This window comes from Sceloporus undulatus, chromosome 4 (assembly GCF_019175285.1).
Source record: "Sceloporus undulatus isolate JIND9_A2432 ecotype Alabama chromosome 4, SceUnd_v1.1, whole genome shotgun sequence".
In the NCBI taxonomy this organism is placed as follows: domain Eukaryota; kingdom Metazoa; phylum Chordata; class Lepidosauria; order Squamata; family Phrynosomatidae; genus Sceloporus; species Sceloporus undulatus.
The window spans coordinates 4844874-4868363 of NC_056525.1; the positions used below are offsets into that span (position 1 = coordinate 4844874).

General features: G+C 44.4%; 2 protein-coding genes across 2 annotated transcripts in view; one reads left to right on the forward strand and one right to left on the reverse strand.

Moving 5' to 3' along the window:
• Positions 1–1412, forward strand: part of TMEM74B (transmembrane protein 74B) — a 9743-nt gene extending 8331 nt beyond the window's left edge. Inside the window, exon 2 of the mRNA XM_042465141.1 lies at positions 371–1412. Coding sequence (XP_042321075.1) covers positions 411–1100 — 690 coding nt within the window. The 5' untranslated portion in view covers positions 371–410 and the 3' untranslated portion in view covers positions 1101–1412. The remainder of the gene's footprint in view (positions 1–370) is intronic.
• A 19036-nt stretch (positions 1413–20448) lies between these two features.
• The window catches only part of PSMF1 (proteasome inhibitor subunit 1), a 13304-nt gene continuing 10262 nt past the window's right edge, over positions 20449–23490 (reverse strand). Inside the window, exons 6-7 of the mRNA XM_042464848.1 lie at positions 22759–22917; positions 20449–20695 (exon numbers count right to left, since the gene is read on the reverse strand). Of these exons, the coding sequence (XP_042320782.1) occupies positions 20644–20695; positions 22759–22917 (211 nt within the window). The 3' untranslated portion in view covers positions 20449–20643. The remainder of the gene's footprint in view (positions 20696–22758; positions 22918–23490) is intronic.

The following is a 23490-nucleotide window of genomic DNA, read 5'->3' on the forward strand; positions in this document are numbered from 1 at the left end:
ATCGGCCAATCCTCATGTTGAGCACCGGTGTGGCTAAACATTCTGCACTGAATGCACTTCGCGCGAATGCGTATTGGCCAATTTGAATCCTGCCAATTCGGAGGGGCTCCCAGGTATGATGGTACAGTATTGTGCGAAATAACGTGAATTCGAACCGCCCAGTGCTGAAGACCCCCTGTTCCAGACTCATCTGATAAGGGCCAAAGTCTCAAAGGTGCTACAAGATCCCTTGCATTTTGGGTGCATGTCAGGGATCCCACCCCTTCCCAAATCACCTGAAAGTTGTAGTAGATGAGCCAAGTGGATGATTCCTGGGTTCATGCTATTCTCTTCAGTCTGTTCTTGTCTGTTTGTTGTTCTGTCCCAGCAGATGAGGCGCTGACAGGGATGAGCCAGGGGACTGTATCCCAATGGCGTCCTCACAGCCCCTGGAACTGACAGTCTTGGGGAATGGCCCAGGGTCCAGCCAGGGAGCCCCAGAAGGGGAAGCTTCCTCATCAAGGACAGTTCCTAGGTTGGGAATTGAGAATGCCTCTTACCAAGGGGAAGAGGAGGAAGAGGAAGAGGCAGAAACATCCTTCCGGAGCAGCCAAGGCACAGCAAGCAGGAACACAGCGCCTTCAAGGGGGGACTTGTCTCCAAGGTCAGAGGATGCCGCTTTGTCAGACTCAGCTGGGAACTCCGCAGACTATGGCTTCATTTTAGCTCTCGTGTTCTTGGTTGGTGGGATTTTGCTGGTGATTGTGGCCTACAGCATCCCCCGGGAGGTACGGGTCAACCCAGACACTGTCTCCGCCAGGGAGATGGAGAGGTTGGAGATGTATTACGCCCGCCTAGGCTCCCGTTTGGACAAGTGCATCATAGCAGGTTTGGGTCTGTTGACTTTGGGTGGGATGCTTCTTTCTGTTCTCCTGATGGTGTCCATCTACAAAGGGGAGCTTTATCGGAGAAGAACGTTCCCAGCCTCCAGAGTTCCTCGAAAGACGTACGGATCTATAAACCTGAGGATGAGGCAACTTAATGGAGAAGGGGGACAAAACTTGGTTGAGAATGAGGTCATCCAGATGACAGATGCTACCAACGTCAGCCAAAGCTGCTAATCTTTTTGGGTTTTTTTTGGAAATGGTGGGTCTCAAAGAGCCCTTTCTGCTTAAAAGGTTAACTGAAACAACTGTGGGGTTTTCTCTCTCTTGAGGTTGGAAAAAAAGGTTCAGCATTCATATTTAAGGATAACTTTGTACCATGAAGAAATGAAAGAGAGATGGAGGGAGGGAGAGAGAGAGAGAGAGAGAGAGAGAGAGAGAAAGCAGTTATTAGAATTTCATCACCTCTATGGGGGTAATTTTTGGGCCTATGACTCTGGAGACCAGGGTTCGATTCACCGCTCAGCCATGAAACCTACTGGATGAAACCCTCAGGGGAAGGCCATGCCAAATCTCCTCTGAACAAATCTTGCCAAGAAAACTCCATGATAGGTTTGCCTTAGGGTCGCCATAAGTCAGAAATGACTTGAAGGCACACAACAACATGCTGGGAAGCTGTTTAAATCACATCTCAGGCAAAACTACACTGACAATGCCTCTCTTATGAACAACATAAAAAAAAAAAAAGAAACTTGGGAAAACCAAATATTACTTTATATTTGATGGGGGAAATAGAAACTTCTTTTGGACATACACTGAGACTCAAAAAGATGTGAGTTCCCCTCCTTGCAAAAATGTTTTCTGTGCTATGTACAGTACCAGGATGATGCCCACAAACCCCCTGGTAGCTTTTTGACTGTTGCACAACCAATTTGCCTATGCTGACGAAGCAGAGCCAAAGTCCCTTCTCCGAGGTCTTTGTGGACTATAGTTCTGTACAACTGAGCCTGGCTGGAGGCCTGGACTTTTGAGTGAGGTGACTCTGATTTTTCTTTTTCTGCAGCCAACAACCTCTTAGCAATAGTTCCATCCGGAAGATGCACAGACTGGAACATCAGCTCTGAATCTTCCTTGGAAAAAATAGGAAGACATTTGGAGGTCACCCAGTTTTGTACCTGCTCCCTGGGCCTTCAAGGTCTTCTTGTCACATCTTTCACACCATTTGTATTTGTAGCACACTCTGTGGAAAGGAATCACAACAAGCATCCAACCTGCACCAGCAAACCTCATTCCCTGGTCTCACGTGGTTGACTTGAACATATCTGAGTGAAAAGACATTTTGGACAGCCATCCTGTTATTTAGTTCCTTTATCAATGAGCAGCTTGTTCAACCAGCCAAATCGCCTGCCTTTTGAAGTTGAAAGCCTCGGCCGCCTTGCGGGGACAGAATTACATCTTGCATGCGGAAGTATGAAATATTAATGAAGGCCAGCGTGTGGCTGAGGAAAAAGGGAAAATGTGTCAGCAGGAAATTTAAAAATGGAAATGACTCAGACACGAGGGTGACCTCTAAAAGGTATGGCTGCCAGTAAAAATGTAAAAATAATATTTGAAACAAATCACAATGCTGCCATGAGCCACACATTTCTGTTAAACCAAGGTGCAGCTATAGACCAGGTAATTTTTAATCACCTGATATCCGTCTTGTCAAAGGGGACGAGGGGAGAGGCACATGGGAAACCAGCTCTACTATTTGATCATGAAAAGGTCAGCTTGTCTTTCAGCTTTGAACCCCAATTCCTCTGCCATCCCGCTTCCCAAGGATTCCTGTAATTTTTTTAATTGCCTATAATTAGGAGTGGGAGGAATGAATATTTTTTGCAAAGGTTGCTGGTGCCTTCATGTCAATGGAGTGGTGCATTTGCTCTGGATTTTAATGGTACTGTAGATTTAATGTTGCCATCCAAAGTGCTGAAGCCTGTCCCCCTCCTTGAATGATGGCTTTTTAAAAGGTCATACTAAAAACCCAGAGTGGATTCTGCAGCCCACGGATAAGGAAACCACCAGCCATCATTGGGGATGAGATGGGGAATTGCGAGCATGAGAAAAACGTCTGAGCAATAGCCAATCTAAGGCTGCATCCACACTGCAGAAATATTCCAGGTTGAGACTATTTTAACTATCATGGCTCAGTGCTGTTTTAGCTTATTGTTGATAGAGAAGGCTCAATGTCTCACAAAACTACAACCCCCAGGATTCCATAGCATTGAGCCATGACAGTTAAAGTGCTATCAACCTGGATTATTTCTGCAATGTGGATGCAGCCTATGTGATAAATGGATCTTCACATGAACCGAAACTGGAGGTAGACTGGACTGTGCCATTCCAGACTATTGGTGTGAGTTTTTCATAGCAGAAGGATTCTAGCCCAGTCTTCCACTTTTTGTACTTCTGTGTACTCCCTTGACTGCCATTTTACTCTTGGCTGAAAGGAAAGATGCACATTTCATAAGTGAAGTGGGTTTGGAAATGTGGCCCCTCACCTGTGGTTTAAAATGGTGCAGTCTACTCTCTCAGGATCCGACCAGTTCCTAGGGATGTAAAATGAATCCCACTTTGGGAGAAAGGCAGGATATGAATCCAATAAATAAAATACACACACACAAAAAAAACACATTTTCCCCCTCCAAGGGATAGGGGTGGGCAGGAGAGAGGAGAAAGGATCTCCAGAAAAATTCTTCTAACCCATTCACTTGCAAAAAGGAAGATTTACAAGGCTCTCCTGCCATTTGTGCTGAATCCCAGTCTCCTGTGTGGATTTCTTCATGCCAACTTTGATTTAGTAGTTTCAGTGTCCACTGAATTTTAAAATTAAAATGGGAATGTTTTAAATTGAACATTGTATATAGAAGTGACCATTTAAAATGCATACAGAGTCAGGCTTTGGATCTGCTTCTAGCCCTGTAGTAATGTCTCCATCACTGGCCACATCTGAATGCTTGGAAGATAAGGACAGTAACTTGCACACCAAAAAGGAGGGTCTAAATGTCATTTTCCTACCCTCCTGGTTGCTGTCCAAATGAATGCTAGCTCCATTGGAAAAGGAGGGTTGGGTATTGCCCAATTATCATAGTTTGATGCCTCTTTGACTGTCATGCTGCCATCTTATGGAGTCCTGGGATTTGTAGTTTGATGAGGTTCTTAGAATTTTCTGTGGCTGCATCTGTACTGCAGAAATAATCCAGTTTTGCACCACTTTAACTGCTGGGGCTCAGGTATGGAATACTGGGAACTATAGTTTTGTGAGACACTTAGCCTGGTGCCAGAACAAACTATAATATCCCAGAATTTTATAGCATTGAGCCATGCCAGTTAAAGTGGTTTGAAGCTGGACTATCTTTGTAGGTCAGATACAGTCTATGAGAGAGGCCTAAGTGTGGAAGCTCTCACATAATGGGATTTCAGCTCCCAGTAGCCCCAGCCAGGATGGCCAATGGTCAGGGATGCTGGAAGCTGAAGTCAGAAACCTTTGGAGGAGCAAAGGTGGAAGACCACTACTGTGGTGCACTCCATTGAGTTCCTAAGTCTCAAGGCAACTTCTAACAGTTAACACAGTAAAATGTTTACAGCATAGGAAACTTAAAAAGCACTTAACCATCCCAAAATTGAAATCAGTTAAAAACATAAACCATTAAACAACAAGAAGAAATCCAGCACATTATTCAAGGCCTCTCAAAGGGCTATTGGAATTATCAGGTTTTTCTGTCTTTGTGGAAAGATAGCAAGGAGGGAGCCAGTCTAGTGTCTTTGGGAAGGGAGTTCCAGAGCTTGGGGGCAGCCACTGAAAAGGCCCTGTCTCTCGTGCTCCCGCCAGAAATACCTGGTAGTTTGGTGGGACAAAGAGAAGGCCTTCCCTCCAGACCTCAAAGCATGGGCAGGTTTGTATGGCTGTCTAAGGAGCTTCTGCAGGTCTGGGACCAGATGAACCAATTCTTTTTCAAGTGGGATCTGGACTGGTGGAGGTCAGGTGGACAGATGCTTGTGGAGGGTAGATACTGGTGGTGGCTGGTAGGAAGTGGTGGTAAACTGGTAGATACAGCTTACTTCAGTTGCTACAAACTGAGTTCAAAGTGCTAAAATATTTTGTATTCAGTTAACACAGTGGAGAGAAGAGGACAGAAGGGGCATAATCTTGCCCTTCCCTGTAGATTCAGGTAAGAGCAAACTGCTGCAGCCTCTCCTAGCTTGTCTCTTATTCCTCTATGTCCCTGTTATCTATGAAATGTTGGAGGGTATGTTACAGCTGCCTGCAAATACTTTTAATGAAGGCCGCGATCCCAAATGTGCTGACTTGAGAGCAAGCCCCATTGACCAGAGTGTGGAGCTTGGGATCTGCTACTTTGGGGTAGTAAGAAAGGAAACCCAGTGGCAACAATGGATCATGGTTCTCTTGCACTCCTTGGAGTCCCATTGGTGCCTAAGAGGAGCACAGGATTGTTTCCTGCCACCAAGCGCTCCCCTTGGCAGGTGGGGCAGAGCAGCAAAAAGAAGGTGAAGCCAACATAGGTGAGGAATCACCGAATTCTGGTTCTGTCTCCTTCCCTCCTCCATTTCACAGACTCAAGGGGGCAAGCTATGAACATTTCACATCTTCCTAAATGCCAACATAGGTTCTGATGCCAGTTCACTTGGCTTGCTATCATACTTGAGTCTTTCCACTGGAGGAGTATGAGTGTAACTCCATGAGCAGATAATAAATCAGGAAGCAAGTAGTTAGGGAGACACTTGATGGAAGGTACTCTCATAAAGGTGTGGGCATTGCTCCTCCAAAATGAAGGCATTACCCCTCCAAATAGGAATTCTTTCTCTCCCCCCCCCCCCCCAATTTTCCTTCAGCCTCTAAATTTCCAGCACTGCAGAGTAAAGACAGTGTTGCCTGGCCCTTTTCTTTGGATGCCTAACAATATTTAAAATGTGCAACTGCAGTTTTAAGTTTCTGTGATGCTAGACATTTGAGGATTGAATAAATTTTATGGAGGGGCAGATCTCTTAGTGTGTGTGTGTGTGTGGGGGGGAATCCATTCTGATCCTCATCCAGTTCACACTTGCATGGAATTGGTTTATCGAAAAAGACGTGGAAAAATCAGCATCAAGACACGGGTTAAATGGGTCTGGTGCATGGCCCCCCCTCACTTCCCTTCAGCGATTCGATTTTAAGTGGGAACTAGGGTCATTTGAACCAGTTCAAAGCAAATTGCGATCTGGTTGAAAGGTAGTGGGAATAAGACCCTGGAGTAGAGGTGAAACTGTGCTAATGGATGCCACACACTAAAGATACGGATTAACTGCCATGGCGGCATGAACCGGCTCTGATAGAGCCGTAATTTACGAAGGCGTTGCTTTGTGTAATCCAAGATGAATCAGAAGATATTTCCCCCTCCTTCTACACACGCACAGCCCTTGGCAGTCTGCCAGGCACCCATCCATCAGGTCACGGCAGAAAGGGGAACCTGCTGAATGAAATCCATTGCTTTCACTCTCAATAAGATTAAATGCCCTTGAAAAAGAGATCAACCTGTTAAAGAGATTAGATCTGCAGAAGGCTGCGGTGTTTGGCAAGGGAGACAAGACGAGCTTTGCATTGTAATGGAAAGGCTCTTGGCATGAGGATTTAATGGAATCAGCTGGTATTACATTGATGGCGTCTTTCTATATTATCCTGTGAGGCAGTGGCCTCATGGCTACACTGGCTTCTGCTATGTCTCTCTACTGGGGGACTGTGTCTGCTTCAGTGAAAATTCAGTTGGTTCATTATTTATTTGTTCTTTATTTATTTTATTTATATCCGACATTTCTCCTAGGATAGGCTTGTTGCTACTGCCGCTGATGGAGCTGCCAGAGACTTTATTTCTGTCAGGCTACCCCCCAAACTCCCATTTACAATGCAAAAATGTAAAAAATTTAAAAAAAACAAAACAAAACCACAAAGTGGAGCATTTTTCTGTCCCTGATAGGCATCAATCTACGAAATGATAGGCATTGATCTACACCTTTTTAATATATCTAAATGATAATCTTACCTGCAATTTGATATCAAAAGTGCATTTGACCTGAGTAGCCAAATGGCCCTAGCATGTGATCTTTAGAATGAAACACAGCCATTTAGAAGGGACATTGTCAGAGGCCCGAGGATGACTGGTTATATTCTCTGGGAGGCAAGAGACAAAACAAGGTCAAGAAGCCAGAAGTGTAGCGTGAGTCACATACATCCACACAAAACACAATACTATGAGAACATGAGGGTATTGACTATTTTCCTTACATTTTACATCTAGGAAGGGAAAGCAAGAAAAACTCTGGAGCATGTGCACGAGTGTCAAAAAAAAAACCCAACTAGAACAGTAAGAGGACAAGAGATAGGAGATGGCATTTACCCACCTCTCTTTTAAACCGAGCAATGGAACCCACTCAGCTAGAATGCACTTAGCCAGTGAGGCTCATCTAACAAAAACCAGAAGGTCAGAGTACAAAGGAGGGAGGATAGTCATCCTTCAAGGAATTCTTATCTCACCCAGGAACATGAAAAGAAACATGGTTTACACTGTCATTTCCCAAAGAGGGCTATGCAATATAAGAGACCAAACAGCCACTAGCTGTGCTACCAGTCACTCTCAGCTGCGGTCAGCCATCCACTGCAGCCAGTCATTCATTGCTGGTTGCCAAGAGCTAGTCAGTCTTAAAGTCAGTCTCTCTCTGACTGGCCTGCTTAACCAGAATTCAGACCCACCACAACAAATTGGAAGACAGAACTTCTACATAAGTGGCATTTCGTTAGAAAGCCTATATCTATTCCACATTACCCACGTTATTTCCTGAGTTTGTATGAATGTGTGAGCGTATGTGCCTGTATGTTTGAATCCTTGTTTCCAATAAAAGAAGACATTGATTGTACTTAGGTGCTTCTGCCTCATTTCTGGATTTCTAGTTCCTGGTATACAGATCGAAGGGGCGATCCCTGGGTGTAGTAACAGGCCTCCTCTCGTGACTTGAGCTAATTATAATTCCCCATTGATAATTTGGTCACTGTTCGCTGTTACATCCCTGAAAAATGCACCCCTTGGGTTTTTTTAATTACTTTTTGTATTGAAAATGGGGGCTTGGGGTAGGCTTACAGAATAGTAAATGACTGCTTTGAGACAGCAATTTACCTGGATTAAAAGATTTTGTTTTTTAAAACTCCACCCCCCCCCAGCCCTGGAATTTGGTATGTTAGGTGTAACATCTAGCAACAAGGAAGGCACATACCTCATCCATGAGGACAGAAGACTGTTCTATTAGGGAAAAGCAAACAACAACTGGATCAGAAACTAACAAAATGCCCTGATTTTAGCTATTGCACAGACATGTTTCAGATCCTTGATCTGGGATTTTCCCCGGTTTTAGAATGATAGAATCATAGTTTCCAGGACCAATGGCCAAGTTACTCTGGAGAGCCATTGTGGTGTAGTGCATGGTTCCATACTTTGGTCTTCCAGGTGTTTTGAACTTCAACTCCCAGAAGCCCCTGCCAGCTGTTTAGCAGTCAGGAATCTATGAGACACTGAAGTCCAAAAACATCTGGAAGAAGAACAAAGGCCTGTTACAGACAGCCAAAATAAAGCTGCTTCGAGACACAGTGGAGGTATGGTGTTCATGATGCATGCGTCTAAGGTCCAGAGCCACCACCCAAAGCCATTGCTCCAGTCCTTAGGGCTGGCTTTGGTGCGACTTCTGGACTCTTAGGACGCATGCATCATTGAAACACCATACCTCCACTGTGACTCGAAGCAGCTTTATTTTGGCTGTCTGTAACAGGCCAAAGTTTGGCAAACACTGGTGTAGTGATATCCCATCCATGGTTCCAACCTGTTTCTGCCCCAAGACAGCACTGCAACAGGTGGGTGCTCACAGCCCTGCCTGCTGCCTTACCATGGAGCCACTACTGCTACCCCAGAGCAGCAGTGGAGGTGCAGCAGTGTGGCCATTGCTGTGGACTGTAAGGGCAGGAGCAGGGTGCCTGGTTTCGCACACATGGCCAGCCCCCCCCCTCCATCACAGGCCATGACTGGTGCCTTCCAAGGGAACGTGATGGTGGTGGCAAGTAAGGGGCTGTGTAGCCTCACAGTAACAGCAGAGTTTCTAAGAAACGTTGCCACAAACAGCAAGTTATAAAAGTCCGGGGTAATGGTACTTTGGGCTGAGGTCAGTCTGAAGCCTTGTATTAGTGTCCAGTTTGATCGATCTTGGCCCAAGGTTGTTGGCTTGCATCATCCAAACAGGATGATGCCAGGCCATGGGGAACACAAGCCTTTTGGCCCATGCCTTTAGCCCCAAGGGCACTGAGAGATCAGAGTTCAAATCCCTGCTCAGCTGTAGAAAGCCACTGGATGAGCTTGAGCAAGGCATTCTCTCTGAACCTGGGAGAAAGGCAAAGACAGGTTCACCTTAGGGTTGCCATAAGTGGGAAATGATTTGAAGGCATGCAGGATTTTATACTCTGCCAACTTCCAATAGGATCACTACCTTCACTATCTTTTTTTTTAGAAAATGGTTTTTGTACTAGGTTTTCTAGCAAGCCTGTACCTACAGAATTTGCCTCAAGTTTCCATTCTTCCATTCACAGAAACACAGGAGTTTATCATACTGGGGCTAATTTCAGCATTAAAGAGAGATTAAAGCACATTTAAAGCATCTCACAAATAAAGCAAAAATAGCCAGTAATTGCACGAATGATTATCACATGCAATTGAGCAAATAAAGTGATATCGGAAATGTATTGTTGCTGAAATCCCAAAAGTAAAACATGCACGTTAATGCTTCTTTGCAACCACTTTAATGGTGGGTTTTGTGAGATGGCATGTGAAATCGTTTCAAGTAATTACACGATTTTTCTGGGATAGTCACCGGATAAATTCCTGATCTTCTTTGTGTGATAAACTCCACAGAATGTGAAGGGACCCTGAGGGCCAGCTGGTCCAACCTCCTGCCAGAGCAAGAATCTGCCATTAAAGTACTCCTGAGAAATGGCCCTCCTTGGACAGAATGTGGGTGCTGCGTGGTGCCTTGGACTTTTGGATGCGGGTCTTGTGCTTCTATGGGGGAATGTGGGCACTGCTAAGACTCCAACAGGAGTCCGACTTACATTTCCCCAAATATGTCAAAGTGGTCTGATGATCCCTAAGGATGCTGCAGCTTAGACGATTGTAGAATTAGAAAACATTAGATAGGTGAGAAGTAGAGCATGAGAAAATGTGGGAAGGGGCAATATAAGACAGCATGAGAATGTGACATTATAGAGTAGAATAGTCTGGGAAGGTTACAAGAAGTCATTGTATGGGGAAGGTGGAAACCCAGGACAGGGAGAACAAGTGCAGTGGGGAAATGGGGATTCCTTCCTTCCTTCTCTTTCCCCTTCCTCCTTCCTTTCCTCTTTTTGGTGGCATTCTAAGGTGACAAGCTGCACTTAAGCAAAATGAAACAAAAATATTTTTAAAAAAAAGCATTATAGAAAAACACAAACTTCAGAAGTGCTAAAAACCCAGAAAAAAGAAGGATTGCACATGGGATAAAGATATAATATACTGTGTGTGTTTGTGTGTATGCATGTGTGTACATGCCTTCAAGTCGCCTGTTGACTTATGAAGATCCTATAAATTTCATACCACACTATAAACCATGGCCAATATACAACATCAGCTACTTTTACTCTATGTATCTTAAATAAGGATAAGTACCTTAACTAGGTATTTGATCTAGGTACCCTCTCCTGGCAGAATGGACTGGGTGACCTTGAGCGTCTCACACTCATAGCCCCAGAAAACCCTCTGACAGGTTCACCTTGGGCTCACCATAAGTCGGAAATAACTTGAAGGCACTTAACAAGACAGAGATATAAATACTGGTAGTAAAGATACAGATAATGAACTCCATCTTGATAAGCACATAGAAATAACTGTGGATGCAAGGCTTCTACAAACAATGAATCAGAAATACTAGCAAGCTTACATTCCCAAAATGCTAATTAATATTAATTTCTTTCTAGTATTTGCATGAAATCCCTCTTTTTTCTGCCCCTCCCTTTTTGGGGGGCATTTCTGTGTTTGTTTTCTGATAAGGTAGACTTGACAGTGTTTTTTCTTCTGCTCCGCAACCGCTGAAAGTTGAAAACCCTCATGAAAAGATGACAGAATATGAGCGCATCCATGTGCAAATCAGGGAAGAGAGAAGAAAGTAGGGAGACCATTAATTGTGTTGAGGGTGTGTGTGTGTGTCTTTGTGTGTATATGTCTATACATGTAACACACTCAGGCCCACCAAGTGCAACTGATTGGTAAGAGAGTCAGGAAAAAGAAGAGTCAAGCAATTCACTGGTGGCACTGGCAATCTCATGATGTGGCTACAGGATCCAGTGGCTTTAAGGCAAGGTGGAAATCATGGGGGCCCACAGATGTTGTGGGATGGCAAGTCCCAGCAGCCTCCTAGCCAAACTTTGGCCCTTCAGGTGTTTGGGACTTCCAGAAGCCCTAGAAAGCTTGGCCAGCATTCAGGAATTCTGGGAGCTGAAGTCCAGAACATCTAGAAGACTAAAGTTTGGAAACCACTGCAGTAGGACAAGAATGAGGGGTGCTGGGAGCTGCAATCTAAGAACATCTAGTGGCCATTCAATTGCCACCCCTGTTCTGAAACATGTGGAGATGGAAGAGGAAGAGAGTATGAAGATGAACCAAAACAGTGAAGTGGAGCCAGAAGGTGTGAGTGGAGGCCACTCCGCTCTGGTGCACCTGAAGGCGGCTGCAGGCTGTCCCTTAGGTGTGGTCTGCACAGCCTAGGACTCTGGAGACCAGAGTTCAAATCTCCGCTGGTCCACAAAACCCCACTGGGTGACCTTGGGCAAGTCACACTCTCTCAGCCTTGGAGAAGGCAAAGGCAAACCCCCTCTGAAGATACTTGCCAAGAAAACCCCATGCTAGGGTTGCCTTGCAGTCACCAGAAGTAGGAAACAACTGCAAGACACACAGCACACACACACACGAGCATGAATCTAGCTAGATTGTGGAACTGTATCTCAAGGAGTGGACTGGTGATTCTCCTTTTCTTGCTCTCTATTTCTCTGGGGGGGTCATTTACCTAGGGCATGGGGTCTCCTGAAGCTCAGGAGATGATAGGAGGAGTGGGGCTAAGGGTGTGAAGTGTGGCGGATCAGAAAACAGCTTGACTGCCTGGGGCAAAGTCTGGCACAGGCTATGAAGTCTACCTGGGTAGAACATGGGCAGCAGCAAAGCAGAGAGACCCGAACGGAGCACTGTTTTAGACTGGCAAGCAAGCCAATTGGCACGGAGTATCCACTGTAAGAAGAGACTACTCTCACGAGAGTAAAGGCAATGACAGAAGTAGAGACTGCCCTCAAGAAGTTGTTGGATTGCAACTCCCAGCGCTCTTAACATTGGCTACACCTGCTAGGAGTATCAATTAATATTAATTTATTAAGAATTAGTTAGCATCCTGCCTTTCTCCCAGCACAGGATTCAAGGTGGCTCACAACCGTTTAAAAAGACAGGAGATTTGAAGTCTCAGGCTCATATACACACAGAACCAAAAAACTATTAATAGAAAGTTAAAACAGAATTAAATCACTGTTTATGTTTTTTTTTTTTAGAAAAACACACCCTCAAATTCAAACCACAAGTTTAAATTAATTTTGAACAAAACACTTTTACATTGTAATACAATCAGCCCTCTGTATCCATGGATTCTTTATCCACGGATTCAAACATTCATGGCTTGGAAATGTTTTTTAAGAGTATACATTCAAAATAGCAAACCTTGCATGCCATTTTATATAAGGGACACCATTTTCCAATGCCACTGTATTTAATGGGACTTGACTATCCAGATTTTGGTATCAATGGAAGGTCTTGGAACCAAACCCCAGCAGATACAAAGTGCCCATTTAAAATAGGAACACAATCCACGCGTACCGTTAAGAGCTCCATTTGCTGCAACAAATTAAAAACCAAAAACGAAATAAGAAGTGCTTTGCTTGCCAGTGGAAAGGGAGCAGGGAGAGGGGCTAATTGGACCTCCTGTGGAAGGGATTTCCACAGTCTAGGAGCAACCACCAAGAAGGCTCTCTATGTCCTCACCAAAAGTGCCTGGGATGGTGGTGGGACCAAGAGAAAGCTCTCTACCACAGACCTTAAAGCAGTCCAACAACATCTTGAAGATGCCCTTTGCATACTTGGGGTAAGAGTTGCTTCCTCCGAGAGGAAACTGGAGTCTGTGTTAAAATCAGACACAGTTTGCGAAAGTTTTTTTGGACTACATCTTTCAGAATGCCAGGCTGGAAGATTTGGGAGGTATAGTCTAATAAAAGGGAACTTTTCCAAGCTGACTTACTGACTTATATCAGATTTACTTTCTTCAAAGCAACCTCCTTGGTCCATCTAGTTGACTAACCAAGAGTGGTTCTCCAAGGCTTCAGGCAAGGGCTTCTTCTAGACCAGTGCTTCCCAAACTTTGATCATCCAGGTGCTTTAGCTTCAACTCCCAGAAGCCCCAAATAGCTTGACCAACAGTCTAGAATTCTGTGAGCTGAAGTCCAAACCATCTGGAGAACCAGTTTGGGTCTCTGTTCTAGACCAACCTGGAGACACTGCCAGGGGTTGATCCTGGGACCTTCTCTGTGCCAGCCAGGTGCTGCTGTGCCCCTGAAAGACACCTCCTTCCCCCCCTTCCAGGACTGTATCCTCCAGAGACTCTCTAGAGTTCCTTCAAGAGATCATTGGGAGGCTAGGAACTGAATCTTTGTGTATGCCAGAAAAAATGTTCTATCAACTTGACTGAGTTCCGGGTCTCCACTGAAATCCAGATGACTCTTCTTAGACATTCTGAGTGGTCAACCAGTGGCCCTACAGATGACTCTGGGCTACAGCCTCCATCACTTGTGATTTGGGATGATGGGGTTTGGAGGCAAGCATTGTCTGAGGAGATGCTGATTCCTTGTACTTGGGATGAGAGGTTAACCAAAGGGACCGTCACCCCGCTTTGCCTTACAAATGCATATCTGCTCCTCAAGAAGGGGAGAATCAACTGCTATAGTCCTATTTTAAGGGACAGAAGTTTTCAATACTTGTCCATTTCTGATTTGTACAATAACCACCAATACTACCAACATACCCAGATATTTTTTTTAAAAAAAAATCAAGCAAACTCCAAGCAAGCAAGCAAAGAAAACCACAGAGTAGCTTTCCATATCATGATCATGTGCAGATCTTTCCAATGTACAGTCGCCTGGTTCAGGGAAGGGGGATGTGTTAGCAAATCATTTCTGACCTGGTGTATTTGTCAGTAATTTGTCCCCTGCTCCCCTGACACACTGTGTTCCTCCACTGAATTAAAAGTTGATCCTGTGATAACACGTTTGTTCAGTTGCCTTTGTTCATAGTTCATGCCATATTTCTGAACAGATCAAAACAAAATGTAGGTATGGAGGGGGGGATGTGTGAAACAAGTAGCTCCTGCAAACCAAATGTCCACTGCATTGCTCCACTTGAAAGTCCTACTGCTGAAGATGGAGATTGGGGTACAGAACCACATAACCCATGCTACAGCTTCTAACATCCATCACAATGAGTGATGTTGGGATTTATAGTCCAACCATTATCTGGAAGGCCACATGATCTCCACCACCGCCACAGACATAGAACACATCCTGCAACTGTTCCAATTTGGCAGGAACAGTCCTGATAATTCTTTTGCCATTCCAGTTGCCAAGCGGTGGTGGGGCCTTCTACTGTGGATGTCTTCAAAAAGGAGCTGAACATCTATCTGCTGCGGGATCCTATAGCTCAGTGGTTCCCAAATATTGGTCCCACAGGTGTTTTGAACTTCAGTTCCCAGAAGCCCCAGGCAGTTTGGCCAGCAGTTAAGAATTCTGGGAGCTGAAGTCCAAAACATTTGGAGGTCCAGGGGTTGGGAACCACTGTGTCTATGGCTGGAAATCCTGCATTGAGTAGCCAGGGGGGTTGCACTTGATGGGTCCCCCTCCAATAATAATAATAATAATAATAATAGGATTTATTTATATACCACTGGGAATCCGAGTGGTTTACAACAGAGGGGATAATAGACTTATGACTCTACATCAATAGGTTCCCGGCTTACACCAGTGTATATGACACCAACAGGACACCAGCTTTGGTCATTAACAACATAGGAAGAGATGTGCCAGATCAGACCAAATGTCTTTCAGAGGGGCCATTCAGACTACCTTTTGTACCAAATTGTAACCCGGATTAAAAATCAGAAGTTCCCATTGGTTCCCATTTAAACACATCAGAATTAGGGTTTTGCACACCCAATCCGGGGCAAATCCCCTTTAGAGCGGTTTTCCAAAAGTGGATTATTTCCTGTGTCTTTTAGGAAAACCCATTTCTTCCCTGCTGCCGGCAAATGTGAACTTGGCCCCGGTCATGATCGGGTCGAGTTCAGGGGAGGGATTGAGGTCAGAGGAGGGCAGAGGGAGGAACATGCCTCCTTCTCGTAGCCAGCTTTCTCTCTCTCTCTCTCTCTTTTTGTAATTATATTTTTGACACATTATGCGAATGCTTGTTCTACAGGTTGATACATATTGATAGGATGTGTCTGCTTGTGCTACATTTCCCTTTCGTTTGCTTGCTGCCGGCATGGCACCTCACTTTGCAAGTGGCATTTTTAAAAATTATTTTGTGTGTGTGACAGAATATGTGAATGCTTGTGTTTCCTTTTAAATTTGGCAAATGGATACAATCTGTGAATGCTTTTGCTACATATGTATATGTGTATGTAAGGCATTCTGGGGTGGCAATTGGAGGGAAAGCAAAGAAAGAGGATGCAGAGATGGCATTCTGAAGTGAGGTATTATTATTATTATGACGGATTATGTGCATGCTTTGGGCTGGAAGGGAAGGGAAGAGGTCCCAATGAGGAGGAAATGCTGGGCTGGAAGCGAAGGGGAAGCTGGAGGCTGGCATTCAGAGGGAAGGCTCTGGAAATCCATGACTTTGGGGGAGTCACACTCTCTCAGCCTCAGGGGAAAGGCAATGGCAAATCTCCTCAGAACCAATCTTGGCAAGAAAACCCCAGGATGGGGTTGTTTTAGGGTTGCCATAATCTGCAATGACTCAAATACACACAACACACACACACACTGAGGTTTTTAAATTTGAAAAGTTGACAGAATATGCACACATTGCCGCCAGGTTTTTTAAAAAAAAAAAGGAGGGGGGAAAGAACCCATTCGGTTGACAAAAGCGGAAGTGAATTTGACTGACAACAAAGGAGGCTCCATTTTAAAGCGGTACTGCAAATGTGAACTTCAGAGGGGCAAACTGCATTGATCAAGGTAAAGGGTAGTGGGAACTTGTAACTGGACTGATTCGGTCTGGGGGCAACTGGATCTACCCAGGTCTACCCAGAGCAAATGGGCTAGTGAGAATGGGGCCTTAGTTTGCCATTTTGTTCCTGCAGTGGCCAAGCAGACACCTCTGGAAAACCCACGAACAGAACAGGATTGCAACCACTATCCCTTGTCTGTTCCTTTAGAACTGAAAATAGCCCATCCAACTGGAGGCAGCATGCTGCCATCATGACTAGCAGCCACTGTTTGAAACTGCTTTGGGTCTGGGGTATTGGTGAGAAAAACAATTGTTAAAGATGGCCACTCCTGCCAGCAACTACAACCACCTTACTAATGGTCACATTTTGTTCAGTAAAGGGCATCTCCATCATGACTTCAGTAATACGCTCATTTACTTTAATTGATTAACCAATTAAGCCCACCAGTAGGCAGGGAGAAGTTTAACAGATCAGCACCTGCCAGCCCTAATTAGCAATAATGAATTTTAAGTATTATAGGAGGCAGCTAGATTCAGTTCAAAGACACCCTTGTGACAATGATTTGTAAGCAAAACCGATTGGTAAAACAGATCTACCAAATTGCTTTTGAGAGTCTGCCTTTGTTTTACACATCCCATAGTTACCAGGTAGTCCAGTTTGTCATACAGTGTCTTACAGCACCCTTGGGACTGTGCAAAAGAATGAGCTTTCGTAGACATAAGTCTACTAACTCAGATCAAAAGTGCTACAAGACCCCTTTTCATACTGATTTTCTAGACTAACACAGCTATGTCTCTGAAAAAAAAAGTCTGTTTTTGAAACAGCTGCTAGAAGATTTTTGATTAACTGAATGCCTCCCCTACAGTTCAGGTGAAGGCACATGAGCTTCATTCGGTTCTGGAAGCATGGTCCCTCTCAAAACATAATCCCTCCAACATTTCCCAACCTGGCATGTTCCAAGTGTGTTGGACTACAACTCCCATCATGACAGCCACTGACATCTGGAGGGTGCTGAGTCAGAGAAAGCCATTTTTCACATTACTGTAAGGCCTGGATGTGACTCCATGGTGAATTTCTGAACAATCCTGACTACCGGTTTTCTTTTATCACCTGGAGAAATAGTATATGCACCAGAACAATGAGATGCTTACTGTTTAAAAAACTGGGAAAACAATTCAAGGAGAAAAATGCAACAAAAACAAGAGAGAAAGAGACTTTTTAATGAATTTGCCTTTTGTGTCACTTGGCTAAACAACCAACAACAGCCACCTGAAAGATTGGCAGGTTTACAAAAAACAGAGGATAAATTTGAAGTCACCCCTATTATAAATTCCAGTCCTTCCAACACTTGATTAATCCAAGCGATGTCCTCTGTCCCCTGTATGTTCAAGGTCTGTTATTTTGTTTTCAAGCAGTTGGAAAGAAAGCTACTGAAATATCTAAATTAAAATGAACTGGACTGAATGCAAAGACAACGTCCAGTTTGCTTCCTGCACTTATGGGCTGACATGAATTCTAGAAACCTGTCCAGCTGATTCATACAACTTTCCTTCTCTGCTTAACGGTTGATCTTTCAAAGCTCTATTGCCCTGTTTTTGACTCCAGCTGATGTATGAACCATAGATATGTAGCTAAGAACATGTCATACTTGAAAGAAATAAAGGAACCCTGCAACACACATATACACACACACGTGTGTGTAAAATGGTCTTCCCATGGCAGCAAAAATAGCCAACAAAATCAAAATAAAGCTGCCAGCCCCTACAAAACAGCATAAGTAGCTCGCACAGGAGTAACTTCCTCAAAACCAAGGAACAGCTAAAATGGCAAAACCAACTTCTGGGATTGTGGGGATGTGTGTGATTACTTTGTGACCCTACAAAATAAAAAACCCTTCCCTACTCTGACGCTGCATGTACCATTGATCCTTGCCCTGCCGCTCATGGAGGTCTAATACGGGGCAGTAGAAAGATCTTCCAAATGCAATGTTACATCTCCCCGTTGGAACTCCACACCCCACTGAGAGGCATCTACCAACCACTCCTGAACAACAGACACATCCCAGCTGCATCTACAATACAGAATTAATGTGGTTTGACACTGCTTTAACTGCTGTGGCTCAGTGCTAGGGAAGCCTGGGATTTATAATTTAGAGATATGTAGCCTTCTCTATCAAAAGAGCTCTAGGACTGCAATGAGCTACAAATCCCAGGGCCCCATAGGATGGAGCCATGGCAGTGTCCAACTGCATTAATTCTGCAATGCGGTAGCAGATTCCCCTAGGATGAGGACTTTAGCAATCTTGGAGGCCATCAACACTTGGGTAAGGGATTATGGGAAACTGGTTCTGAAAAAGCCACACCTTTGGCTCAACAGAGGGCCACTCAGTCCAGACATCTGGGCAAGCCTGCAAGCCATGCCACCATTTCAGTTGCTAAGCATTCCCTCCCCTTTACTGCAGAGAATGAAACACCTCTCACAGCTGGCTTGGAGCATCCTCTGGGGAGACCAATTAACTTCTCAATTAACTAGGAAGTGGTTGGCAACCTTTCTTCCTGTTGCTTAGCAACAATAGGGGAAAATTGACTTTTTCCCCTCTAGAGAAGCCAAAATGGTTGCGAGGAAGGAGGAATAAAAGATCCTTTGCGATTAAGGGGAATTGGTGGTTGGGAGTGGGAGCAATGTGGCTTCAAGGGAGATGGAAAGCACAGCAGGTATGTGCAAAGTGGTCTTACATATAGCCTCTCTCCCTAGGCATCTGTTAATGTTTAGAGGATATTTAGTGGGCAGGGGGATAATGCAGGGGAACCCTACCAGTTGGATTTCAGCAGGACAGGCTGCAAACTTGCTTGCAGCAGCAGCAAAATCGTCAGTCCATTGGGGGCATGTCTGCTGTGGATACGGAAATGATGCATGGCACCAGGAAACACTTGGAGTTTTGTCTTTTCCAAAGCACTGTTGCGATGTCAGCCAGCCCTCAAAAGCAAAGGCCACAACACCCAACAGGTATAAAACAACAGCGGGTGGCAAGCCAGAGGGTCACAAATGCCGTCCCTAAATGGTCACTAGTTGGACTGTAGACTAAGGCAGCTCTTGCACTTCTCCCAATTCTATCTGCCTTTGCTCCTGATGTCATAGTTCCAGTTTGTGCACAGCCAGCTCCATGCTATCATGAATGTGGCATCTGCACAGCTCACAATGGTAACTACAATGCATATAATTCACTAGACAGCTAGTGTATTGTTGGGCTTAGGATGCTCTAAGACAGTACTGGACAAACTGCCAGCAGGTCCATCATCAATGAGCCATTTTATGTGGGCACTAAGACCTGCCCCTTCTGCCCCCCCCCTTTAAAAAACACAAACTGAATCAAAATTGACTTCTGGGTCACTTCCTGTTGAGGGATTCTGGGAGCTGTAGTTGCCGCAAAGAATTCTTCTAAACTCAGGGAGGCTGGCAAAAGAAGAAACTGTAAGTATTGTTGCCAGGTGGCCTCATGTATACAGTGGTGCCTCGGGTTACGAAATTAATTCGTTCCGCCATTCCTTTCGTAACCCGAAAATTTCGTAACCCGAAACACTTTTCCGTTAGCACTGGAAAGCCTATAGCTGCACTTTGCAGCATTTGAATTTCGCGCCGAAATGAATTTCGTAACCCGAAAAATATTTCGTAACCCGAAACAGTTTTTGCCAATCCAACTGTTTCGTATCCCGGAAATTTCGTAACCCGATCATTTCGTATCCCGAGGCACCACTGTACTTAGCACAGCTTCTATAGCAAGCCAGCAAAATTAGAAACTGAGATGACCCTTGGCGTTAACAGTAGATGTGTCTGGTTTGAGTGACAAGTCAGGGAGGTGGGACTGTTTGTGGGCAGTGCTTGCAAGAGTCCCACCCCCACATCGCCAAATCTGGCTTCCAAGCTGGGCCAAATAGACTACTTGGTTTCCCAGACATGGCTGTACACACCACATTTCAAGAAAAGGAATGATTCTGTTTTCACACAGTCACATCCCTTGAAAAATAACACACCCTCAGACCACACCAGTTATGCTCACAGCACAGCTGTAATCTTTAGCAAGTGTTAGTAGTCCCAAAAAACACAGAAATGAGGTGTTGTGGAGCAAGTTAGTGGTAGGCAACGCAAGGGGAAGAAAGAGAATGAATCAAAATTTATCTGCACCCTGCCTCCTCTTCTGGTTTATGTGCTGAGAAATCAAAGCTAGATAGTCAGCCACAGCTAGGAAAAGGAATTGCTGCTCAGAAGGCTGAAGTCCATCAGAACTGGTACCCCAAATTATTTGGGGGGATGAGATGACTATATATCCCCCAACAGGAGGTGGTGCCAGGGTGATGTTTGGCGTCTGTCACATGAACATGTCGTCGTAGTTTGGAGGTGGAAGATGGTCAGGATCAGGCCTGAAAGCGCAATAGAGAACATGAAGCATCACTTTCTTTATTAAGTAAGCCTAAAATTAAACACACACAGAGAGCATTCATTGATCCCAATGACTCCCCCACCCAGAATTCCTGAAAATAGTAGAAATGAGCTGCCATGGGTCCCATATTGGAGGAAAGGAATACACTGCTTCCAAGTGTGCTGTAGCATCCATCTTTGGAGGCTTTTAAACAGGATGGATGGCCACCTCTCAACGGGAGTGCTTTGTCTCTTCTTGCATGGCAGAATGAGGATGGACCTTGTATCTCTTCCAACAATATCATTCTACAAATATCTTGTTGGGGTAGAGTGGGAGGCAAAATGGGAACAGCTGGAGATTTGCAGCTAGTAGTGGTGTGCTGGTTTTGTTATTTCTTTCGGTTCAGCTCTACTTCCATGCTGAGGAAGGGGAACAGCAACCATGAAACTTGTACTGAGATGGGGAGTAACACCATCATGACCAATAGATTTCAGGCTGCTCCCTTCTTGCCTTACATCCCTGAAGGAGAGGAGAAGTAAGGGAGAGAGGGAAGGAGGACGAGGACTCTGGTGTGTGCCAGCAACAAGAAATTGCTAATATCCAAGACACAATCCTTCTTCATGTCTTTACTGCAGTCATTTCTCACCCAGCACTAAGGGACAAGTCTCTGCACTCCTTCTCATCTCTGCTGCTTTTTACTGTTCAGTCTTCCAGAGCCTAGAATTAGTTGAAAACAGTAGGTGTGCTGCTAACTGAAGTCTCGCTACAAGAGATCAGATCTTGCCAGCTGTTAAATCATAGAATCATAGAGTTGGAAGATACAGCAAGGGCCATCCAGTCCAACCCCATTCTACCATGCAGGAAATCTCAATCAAAGCACCCCTGACAGATGGCCATCCAGCCTCGGTTTAAAGACCTCTAAGAAAGTCACTGGCTACCAGTTCATTTTGCTGTACCATTTAAAAGGCTGGTTCTTGCCTTTTGAGTCTACAACCAACTGAACCCCATAGTATTTTAGGACTCCTTGCTCCTTTATAAATCATAGAGTTGGAAGAGACCCCCAAGGGACACCCAGTCTAATCCCCTTCTGCCAAGCAGCAACAAACAATCAAAGCACTCCTGTCAGATGACCATCCAGCCTTTGTTTAAAAATTTCCAAAGAAAGAGACTCCACCAGACTCCAAGGGAGCATCTTTCACTGTCAAATAGCTCTTACCAACATCAAGTTCTTCCTAATGTTTAGGTGGAATCTCTTTTTCTGTTTGAATCCATTGCTCTGTGTCCTAGTCTCTGGAGCAGCAGAAAACAAGTTTGCTCCATCCTCGCTCTGATTGTGTTAAGATTATGGAAGCCCCAGTCAGCTTGACCTGACAGAAGTGCAGTGTGAGGCTATGGGGATGGGGGATTCCTACTTGTGGCCTCTAGGTTATGGGGTGTACTCCTTGGGTTAGTTTAACAAGCATGAAGAGAAAGAACAGAAATAATCTCATTTCAGTTGAAAATGAAATCTCTGTGTGTTTTTCTCAACTTCAACCAAGAGTTGAGTATTTGTGCAGCAAAAAATAAGCACATTTCACAATAACATGGTAAATTTCATTTGTTTGTTTTTAGTTTCAAAAATAAACATTTTTCATGGACACTCAGGCCAAAGAGATCAAGAAACAAACACATGCGTGCAATAATTTTGTTATTGCTGCACCTAGATTTGAGCCGCAGCATGTCACTCCCTCCCAAGTATTTTATAAAATTGTGCCTAGGCCTATAATTTTGTCATATTGTTTTGGCTTATCATTTTAGTCACTTTACTACTCAACACTGTCAATTAAGTTTCAATAGCAACTTGTAGAACAAAAATTTGTGACAAGCCTTTTAGGGCTACTTGTATAAGATTTAAAAAATGAAGTGGGAAATTTTTAAAAAGAAAAGGAAGTAAATTATTGATGTTGGCAGACCTGCTGGATGCCTGTACTCTTTAGTAAATTAATAAAATTGAGGAGAACATTTTGATTTTCTGCCCCAGGTACTAAACTAATTGATTTCTCTTTACCAGTTCCCGACACTCACCCACTCCGGTTTGCCCCTGGGGGACCAAAGGGGTCAAATCTTGCACCAGGAGGAACTGATCCAGGAGGAAGTCTACTCGGAAGTCCTGAAGATGGATCAATCATAGGATTCCGATATCCTGATCGAAGTGGGTCTGAGATCATTCCCCCTCTTCGGCCCCTGAGCAAGAGCAATAAAAATAGAGGTTAATGCTAGACAGACTGAGGCTGGTTCCTAGGCACACACTTCCATTCGATCCCCAGCACCAGTTTACTTTTGGGATTAGTGCTTCCTCAGTTTTAAGACCGGACTTACAGCCAATTCATATTTTAGCACAATGGGCTTCCAGACAATGTAGTAAGATTTCATGGTGGGCATGTCATGTCTGATCTCAGAATCCATGAACTCATCATATACCAAACCAGATCCCTAATAATAATAATAATAATAATAATAATAATAATAATAATAATAATAATAATAGGTTTTATTTATATACCGCCGAATCACTGGGAATCCGAGCGGTTTACAATAGAGGGGATAACAGACAGTTCCCTGCCCACAGGCTTACAATCTAAAAGACACGACACAAAAGGAGAAGGGAATGGTGAGGGGGGGAGGGAATCAGGTCCAGCATTCTTCTCTCCCTCTGAGGCCTGGACCAAGGCAGATGGACCAGAGGGAGGGCTCTTCTTCTTCAGGCTAGCCCCTGAATGCACTCTAGCCCAGTAAAGCCTCTTCTGAGTAGTTCCA